Source organism: Microplitis mediator, chromosome 5, assembly GCF_029852145.1.
Source record: "Microplitis mediator isolate UGA2020A chromosome 5, iyMicMedi2.1, whole genome shotgun sequence".
NCBI classification, from domain to species: Eukaryota; Metazoa; Arthropoda; class Insecta; order Hymenoptera; family Braconidae; genus Microplitis; species Microplitis mediator.
In genome coordinates this window covers 27,035,068-27,044,411 of record NC_079973.1, presented here as the reverse complement: position 1 = coordinate 27,044,411, position 9,344 = coordinate 27,035,068, and the positions used below count along the sequence as shown (strand labels likewise).

At 40.2% G+C, this 9,344-nt stretch overlaps 1 protein-coding gene across 31 annotated transcripts in view; it reads left to right on the top strand.

The window, feature by feature from the left end:
* Positions 1–9,344, top strand: part of LOC130667613 (microtubule-actin cross-linking factor 1) — a 100,158-nt gene that overhangs the window by 76,925 nt on the left and 13,889 nt on the right. For 23 of the 31 annotated variants that reach the window (XM_057469296.1, XM_057469300.1, XM_057469311.1 and 20 more), the window contains 6 exons: positions 916–1,062; positions 1,148–3,035; positions 3,204–3,493; positions 3,583–5,274; positions 5,342–8,985; positions 9,123–9,134. In XM_057469296.1, coding sequence (XP_057325279.1) covers positions 916–1,062; positions 1,148–3,035; positions 3,204–3,493; positions 3,583–5,274; positions 5,342–8,985; positions 9,123–9,134 — 7,673 coding nt within the window. The remainder of the gene's footprint in view (positions 1–915; positions 1,063–1,147; positions 3,036–3,203; positions 3,494–3,582; positions 5,275–5,341; positions 8,986–9,122; positions 9,135–9,344) is intronic. The other 8 variants (XM_057469324.1, XM_057469323.1, XM_057469322.1 and 5 more) reach the window with 2 other exon arrangements.

The window sequence follows — 9,344 nt, the reverse complement described above, 5'->3', positions numbered from 1 at the left end:
TCGATAAGTTGTTGAGGATTGAATAATTTTATTAATTTATATTTATGTTCATTTAATTAATTAATTATTCCAACTTTATTTGGACGTAGAAATTTTAAACAAAAGGCCTAATTAGTATTTCAGATGATTCATTAATCATAAAAAAAAATTTATATATTGCACGTTATCATATTTTCAAAATTAATTTTAAAAATTAATTCATTACATTTATTATTTAAATTAATTATTATTGGGTTTACTTTATTTATAAATTTAATTAGCAGTCCTTAACAACAGTTTACTTTAAAAATATTATTCAATTTTTAAATAATTTTCAATTTTATTTATTTTGTTATTAACAAGAATGTGATATTTTTAAATTGTTTATTCATTTTTTAAAATAATTTTATATCTAAGTGTTTTAATTGTTTTCAGGTTTTATAATTCCTGTTTTTTTTAACTATTTAAAAAAAAAGTTGTTTATTTTCTTCAGCATCTTTCGGAAAACATTACATACAGTCTTCATATCTATTAAACTATTTTACTATCGGTATTTTACTATCAGTTACACTACTCATTGTGCGTTTTAATTTATTTGCTTTTAAATTTTTTAGCTGTGGCAAAAAAAATAAAACTGCATAAAAAAATTACAAAATGTAACGATATGCAGTTAACTAGCAGATAAATTAAAGCTACTAGAAAAAAATACTGTACTATAATGACAGCTACGTGTGTTATGTTTATGCGTGTTTGTGCTTGCATGTATGAAATATGCCATAGGCTGATGATTATTATTTATTTATTTATTTACTACTTAATCTTATTAATTAATACATCAAGTCATTGGTAAGATGACGATTTGTTAAGGAATTCATTACTAACACTCATTAAAATTGATCAGTAATTAACAGAAATTTATTATCCCACAAATTATAGCAAGCGGTTCAAGAAAAATACAAGTTGTGCGATGAAACGTTGACTAAACTGCTGCAATGGATCAGTGACATTGAAGACAAATTGGCGAATCAAGATGTCGTTAAGGAAGACATCGAAGAATTGAGGAATCAAATAAATATTATGAGAGTATGTTCATTATTTTGCTATAATTTTTTCTAGTTATTTGTCCATTTCAAAATTTATTGACAAATTATTCGTTTGAAATTTTCAGCAAGTGAAAGAAGACATCGAAGTCCACAGTAGACCAGTATCCGCTTGTCTGGATCAAGTTCGTCAAGTGGTGATCACCGGGAGCGACGTTTTGTCAAGTGACGAAGTATCAACACTAGAAAAGAACGGACGGTCATTGAAGACACGTTACGATAGAGCTGCTGATCGTACTGAGAGATTACTCAAACGTTTGAATGGCGCTCGCGATGAGCTTTCTAAATTCAAGAATGAAATCTTCTCATTCTCCGGTTGGCTGGACAAAGCGCGACGTATTCTCGAGGATAAAGAAAGATCGTTGTCTGATTTAAATAAATTGACAGCAAGTACTGATCCAACTCGTGATTTTATCAGCGATGTTATTGCCCATCAAGCGGATCTAAGATTTATCACAATGGCGGCGCAGAAATTTGTCGATGAAAGTCGCGAGTATCTGCAGGTTCTCAATGAATTTAGAACGAGTTTGCCACAACGATTGCCACACAAAGAACCAACTGCCAGTCAAGATTCTCCTGTGCGTAATGAAGTTACAATCGTGACCGCTCAATACAAAGATTTATTATCTCGCGCTACTAATCTTTCTGATAGATTGACTGGAGTCGGTGGTAGACAGCGTGACTATCAAGATTCCCTGGAGAAAGCGAGATCGTGGCTAAAGGAAATAGAACCGCGTGTCCACCGTGTTATCTCTGAGCCAATTGCTGCGGAACCTAAACAAGTTGAAGACCAACTGAGCAAAGCCAAGGCTCTTAATAATGAATTCTTGGTAAATGCACGGCTTATTGATAATGCCAAGTCAAGTCTAGAGGCTTTGTTACGATCCCTCGAGGGACAACTTACTCCCAATGAAACTAAGCAGCTAGAAGAACCTGTTACTGCTATTGAAGACAAATATCGTCAACTGTCAAACGCGCTGGCTGAAAAGTGCCAAGAATTAGATACAGCTTTAGTGCAGAGCCAAGGAGTCCAAGATGCGCTTGATGGTTTGGTATCATGGCTGAATAATGTTGAGAGTCAATTCAAAAATATGCAACGTCCTGCTAGTTTACACAAAGAACGATTAGACGAGCAGCAAAGAGAACAACGTATGCTGCAATCAGACTTGGACAGTCATCGTCCAAGTGTAGAAGCCATCACTACTAGCGCTCAGGAGCTCTTGATAAATTCTAGCAATGCGCGCGTTGCCAAACGTATTGAAAGTAAACTCAAAGATGTAACAAGTCGTTACGAAAAACTTATGGATAAATCTGTACGACGAGGCGAATTCCTAGATGAAGTTGTCCTGGCACTCAATGAATTTACCATTGAAACAAACAAATTTGACAGCTGGTATTCCCAGATCATTGAGATACTGGAGTCACGTGAGTTAAGTAAACTAGATGTCGTGGAGTATGAAAATAAAATGACACAACTGACAAGTAAACGCGAGGATCAGCGTCACAATTTCGAGAGTCTTATTACCAATGGTAAGAATTTGGTTGGGAAAAAAGACATAACTGACGCAGCGCAGATAAGAGATAAAATCAAAGCTATCGAATCGCAATGGAAGGAACTTGGTAATCTTCTTGATGAGAAACAGCGACTCAGTAAGTCACGTGCTGAACAACTTTCTGCTTATGAAAAATTGCGTGACCAAGTTCTGGACTGGTTGAATCGTACTGAAACACGTGTGTCCCGTTTGCAACCAGTTGCCGTTGATTTTGATAAATTAAAAGTACAAACTGAAGAATTGAAACCCATTCAAAAGGAGTACCGTGATTATGGCAATACTGTCGATAAAGTTAATGACTTAGGAATTGTTTATGACAGCTTGTTGAAAGAACGCGGTGAGAGTCCACCAAGACGTCGCGGAAGTACCAGTCCTACTAAACGCAATACCATCACCAGTCCACGTACGTATATTTTATTTTTTTTTCGATATTTAAACACAGTAACACCTTGTCTATACTTAAAATGATTAATTATCACAACCACAACCTGACACTACACGTAGTAGCTTATTCTCTGCATCGGTGCACAGCATAGTGACCTGTATTTTTTTATTACTATTTTTTTTGTAGTCCGCCGAATGTCACAAGACGGTCGCTCACCTTCCCCCACTAAAACTTATGCCGTTCAAAGTCCGGTATCTCCAGGTGGTAGCAGCGGATTCAGTAGCCGTCGCTCCAGCCAAGACGGTTTCCATCTCGAGGAATTGTCACCGGTACAGCAACAACTGTCTGAAATCAACAATAGATATGGGCTGCTTGGTGTCCGGTTGACTGATCGTCAAACTGAGCTAGACAATGTCAAGGAAGAGCTAAGAAAACTATTGGAGAACTTGAAGACATTGTCCCAATTCTTAGATAAGGTAAGCAATCAATCGATAGATTATTTTATTTTAGTTTGTTCTGAAGAAGACAGTGATTTATTTTATTTATATTTTTTTTAAATTTTTAGATTGAACGTCAGTTGCCAAAAGAATCCATTCCTTTTTCGAAAGAAGAAGCTGACAAAACAGCAAAACTTATTAAAGTTGTTGTCGAAGAAATGTATGAAAAACAATCGCTGTTGGACAGCACAAAAACTCAAGTACGAGATATTGTAAGACGCAAGAAGGATGCCGACGGTGCTGACAGACTCAATGATGAATTGGAAGACGTTGCTAGCCGCTGGAAATCAATATCCGATCGTTGCAAGGACAGAATTAAATTCTTGGAGGACATAAAAGAATTCCATGACACTTATGAAAGTTTGAACTCTTGGCTGGGCGCCAAAGAAAGAATGTTGGGAGCGTTAGGTCCTATTTCATCGGATCCACGAATGGTTGCTAGCCAAGTTCAGCAAGTCCAAGTACTTCGTGAAGAATTCAGATCGCAGAAACCTCAGCTCGATCACTTGGTCGACGTTGGTGAGAGTGTACTCACCCGTTTGCCAAATGACTCAGTAGATGGACAGAAGATTAGCGACAAATTGAACAACATACTTCAGAGATGGACTGATCAAGTCAACCGATTGGACGAACGTGCTCAGAGTCTGGGTGACGCTGTTGACACCAGTAGAGAATTCGATGCAAGTCTTAATCGTCTTCGCGATGCTCTTCAGGGTATCTCAGATAATTTGGATGATTTGCCGCTTGATAAAGATCCAGAGGAACAACTTCGCAAGATCGAACATCTCGAGCGTCAGCTGGAGGGACAACGTCCTCTTCTCGCGGACGCTGAAGCGGCAGGCGCACAATTGTGTGAAGTGCTGAGTGATCCCGCCTCCAAGTCTGAGATCCAAGGAAAACTAGCTGCGGTTAATAAATTGTACAACAACTTGCAGAAAAAACTTGACCACCGCAAAGCTGAGATTGAAGGAAACCTTCGTGATGGAAGACAATTTGAAGCTTCGTGCAGCAAAACACTCGGATGGCTTGCCGACGAGCTTGGAAATATGTCTGAGAAGCTTTTGGTTTCAGCAGACCGTGAAATTTTACAGCAACAGCTTGATCATCACGAGCCTATTTACCGCAATGTGATGGGCAAAGAGCACGAAGTTATAATGCTGCTCAACAAAGGTCGTGACATTCTTTCACGATCAGCAAAGACAGAAAATCGTACTCTACAACGGGACCTCGATAAGATGCAAATGCAGTGGGATCGCTTGAAAAAAGATACTCTTGACAGGCATACTAAATTACAAACGTGTGCTGAGCATTGCAAGAAATATTATCGCGCGCAAGACTCTTTCTTGCCCTGGTTGAGACAAGCTGAAGACAAATTAGAAAGTTTGAAACCCGCATCATTCAAACGCAAGGATATCGAGAAGCAGCTTAAAGAATTATCCTCATTTAGAAATGAAGTATGGAAGCGATCAGGTGAATTTGAAAACAATAAAACACTAGGCGAAACATTCCTCAGCGCTTGTGATATTGACAAGGACGTAGTAAAGAATGAATTGAGTGCCATGAAAACAAGATGGGATAAATTGAACAACGAGCTATTGGCGCGGACTCAATCACTTGAAGACACTGCCCGTCATCTGACAGACTTCAATGAAAATCTACGTGACTTGAAGCATGGCTTGCAGAGATGTGAAGATAAATTGGCATCACACGATGCACTGGGAGGTGCTTCTAAAGATGCGAAACTTCTTGACAGAATAAAGGTAATTAATTCAATATTTTTATTGTTAATTTGTTATTTAAATAATTTTTTTTTTCAAATAATTTCAGAACTTACGAGAAGAAACAGCGGCACTTAAAAAACCACTGCTATCTGCTAGACAACAGGCCAATGATTTAGTCAACAACGCCCGGGAACAAGGTGTTGATGCAACTCATCTTCAAGATGAAGTCGACAATATCACTGATCGTCTCAATGACCTTCAAGGAAAGCTCGATGACCGTTGCAATGATTTACAAAGCGCGGCTACAGCTGTAGCTCAGTTCAATGATCAAGTTAAAGCGCTCACGTACGATCTCAGCGAGCTGGAGAATGAATTGGAATCAATGAAAGCACCTGGCCGTGATATCAAGACAGTCCGCATTCAAATTGAGGAAGTAAACAAACTTATTAGTAAAATAAATCGCGCTTCTGATGAGGTATCAAAATTAGTAAATGCCGGTGAGAATTTGGTAGACAGCGGATTCGCTGCTGATGTAGTGGCAACGCGAGACCAAATTGATATTCTTAAACGTCTGCTTGGAAAACTTGATGAACGGGCTCGTAATCGCGATGAAGAACTGTCAGATGTTTTGAATAAATTGCAAGAGTTTTACCGCATCCACGCGGACGTGATGGATGACATTAACGACGCTAGTGACCAAGTAAAGAAATTCAAAGCCGTTGGCTCTGAAGTTGATTCTATTAAAGCTCAGCAGGAAGACTTCCGTGCCCTCAAGGTCCATAAGATTGAGCCGATTGCTCGAGCAGTTGATGAGTGTAATATGGTTGGTCAAGGACTAGTTCAGAGCGCAGCTCGTGATGTAAATACCAGTGGAATTGAAAAAGATCTTGATAAAATGCACGAGAGATGGAATGACCTTAAAGACAGATTGAATGAACGTGACCGCAGACTTGACGTTGGTCTTTTACAGTCTGGCAAATTCCAAGAGGCTCTTGACGGGTTGGAGAAATGGCTAGCCGACACCGAAGAAATGGTAGCTAATCAAAAGCCACCTTCGTCCGACTACAAAGTCGTCAAGGCCCAACTTCAAGAGCAGAAATTCTTGAAAAAGATGTTGATGGATCGTCAGAACTCAATGTCGTCGCTATTCAATATGGGCCAGGAGGTAGCCGCTGAGGCTGATCCCAAAGAGCGTAAGGCCATTGAGAAACGATTGAAGGACTTGATTGGAAGGTTCGATGCATTGACTGAAGGCGCTGCTGAGCGCATGGACGCTCTCGAGCAAGCCATGGCCGTTGCCAAAGAGTTCCAAGAGAAGCTAACGCCTCTGGCAATCTGGTTGGACAAGACCGAGAAGAGAGTTAAGGACATGGAGTTGGTGCCAACTGATGAAGAGAAGATCCAACAACGTGTTTCAGAGCACGATGTTCTCCATGATGATATCCTGTCAAAGAAACCGTACTTCAGTGAACTAACAGAAGTGGCTAGTCAGTTAATGAGCCTCGTTGGTGAAGACGAAGCCTCTGTTTTGGCAGATAAGCTTCAAGATGTTGCAGACAGATATGCAAGTCTCGTTGATCGTTCTGAGGCATTAGGTAGTCTATTACAGCGTTCAAGACAAGGACTACGTCATTTAGTTCTTACTTATCAAGATCTACAAGCTTGGATGGAAAGTATGGAAAAGAGACTTTCTAAATACCGCGTCTTGGCAGTGCACACTGAGAAATTACTACAGCAAATGGAAGATCTTGCTGATTTAACTGAAGAAGTATCGTCTCGTCAGACAGAGGTCGACAGTACAACTGATTCCGGTTTAGAATTAATGAAACACATCTCCAGTGATGAAGCTCTTCAGCTTAAAGATAAATTGGATTCTCTGCAGCGTCGCTTCAATGATTTAGTCACTCATGGTTCTAATTTATTGAAACACGCTCAAGAAGCATTGCCATTAGTGCAACAGTTCCATGACAACCACAATCGTCTTATGGACTGGATGCAGGGAGCAGAGACGGCGCTACAATCAGCTGAGCCCCGGGAAGAAGAAATCATTCGTTTGGAAATGGAGATATCTGAATACCGTCCAGTCTTGGAGAAAATTAACACTGTAGGTCCTCAACTCTGTCAAATATCACCGGGAGAGGGTGCAGCTACCATTGAAGGCCTCGTGACAAGAGACAATAGACGATTTGATGCAATCGCCGAGCAGATTCAGCGCAAGGCTGAAAGAATTCAACTCAGCAAACAGAGATCTCTTGAAGTGATTGGAGATATTGATGATTTGTTGGACTGGTTCAGAGAAGTCGACAATCAACTGCGTGAAGCTGAACCACCAAGCAGCGAACCAGAAATAATTCGAGTTCAATTGAAAGAACACAAAGCCCTCAATGATGACATCTCCAGTCAGAAAGGTCGTGTACGAGATGTTATTTCTACTGCTAAGAAAGTTATCCGCGAAAATACTCATCATGAAGACACAGCGACTATCAGAGACAAGATGGAAGACTTACGCGAGACAATGGAAATAGTGTCTGGCTTGTCGTCAGACCGTCTTGGCGCTCTCGAGCAAGCTCTACCACTAGCTGAACATCTGCGTGATACTCATGCTGGTTTAGTTGGTTGGTTAGAAGAAGTTGAACATCAAATATCAATGCTACCAATGCCGGCATTGCGACCTGACTTGATTGCCGCTCAGCAAGACAAGAACGAATTATTGATGCAGAGTATCAATGAACACAAACCATTGATTGAAAAGTTGAACAAGACCGGAGAAGCTCTCATGCGTCTCTGCAATGATGAAGAAGGTTTGAAAGTACAAGATGTTCTGGACAATGACAACGCGCGTTACGCTGCACTGCGTGCTGAGTTGCGTGCTCGTCAACAGACTCTCGAACAAGCTCTGCAAGAATCATCCCAGTTCTCTGACAAATTGGAAGGAATGTTGCGAGCATTAACATCAACTGCTGATCAAGTACAGGGTGCTGAGCCTATCAGCGCTCATCCTCCACGTCTACGTGATCAGATGGAAGAAAACGCAGCCTTGGCTGACGACATAGCTCAGAGATCTGAAGCATACGCTGCTGTAAAGAAGGCCGCTGATGATGTCATCAACAAAGCCGGCAATCGCCAGGACCCAGCTGTCAAAGACATTAAACGTAAATTGGAAAAACTCAATAAATTATGGGGTGAAGTACAGAAAGCAACTACAGATCGTGGACAAACGCTCGATGAAACTCTTGCGATTGCCGAGAAATTCTGGTCAGAATTGAACGGAGTGATGTCAACTCTCCGCGAGCTTCAGGACGCGCTCTCTGGCCAGGCTCCACCTGCAGCTCAACCAGCAGCCATTCAACAGCAACAAGTCGCTCTGCAAGAGATCAGACAGGAAATCGATCAAACGAAACCCGATGTCGAGCAAGTCCGCGCTTCTGGTCAAGAGCTTATGGGTCTCTGTGGTGAACCAGACAAACCTGAAGTGCGCAAGCACATGGAAGATCTAGACCAAGCTTGGGACAACGTCACCGCTCTGTATGCCAGACGCGAAGAGAACTTGATCGACGCCATGGAGAAAGCTATGGAGTTCCACGAGACACTGCACAACTTGGTGGACTTCCTTCAGGAAGCTGAAGACAAGTTCGCTGAAATGGGACCACTGGGCAGCGACATCGACTCAGTCAAAAGACAAATCAAACAACTTGCCACCTTCAAAGCTGAAGTTGATCCTCATATGGTGAAAGTCGAAGCACTCAATCGGTACGTTGTTATTTTTTTAAATTATAATATTTATTTAAATATATCATCGCGTATATTTTTATAGACTTTTTCATAAAACGTTTATTACCATACATATTTTAATAAAAAACTTTCTTTGTTTCTGATCCGGAACATAGGAGTCTGACAAGGCAAGTCAACTTCTCTAGTTGTCGCATTAGTTATTAAATTTAATAGCATGGCTTAGTTACTTTATTTTATTATTATCAGTACAAATAATTTTAAAAAATTCCAATAAAAAAAATAAAAAACTGATTTGTCATTAACATTGTGAGTTGTGATGTTGCGAAAATATTTCAGATTTGTCTGAAGCAGCATGTAAAAGATTAATTAAAAAATAC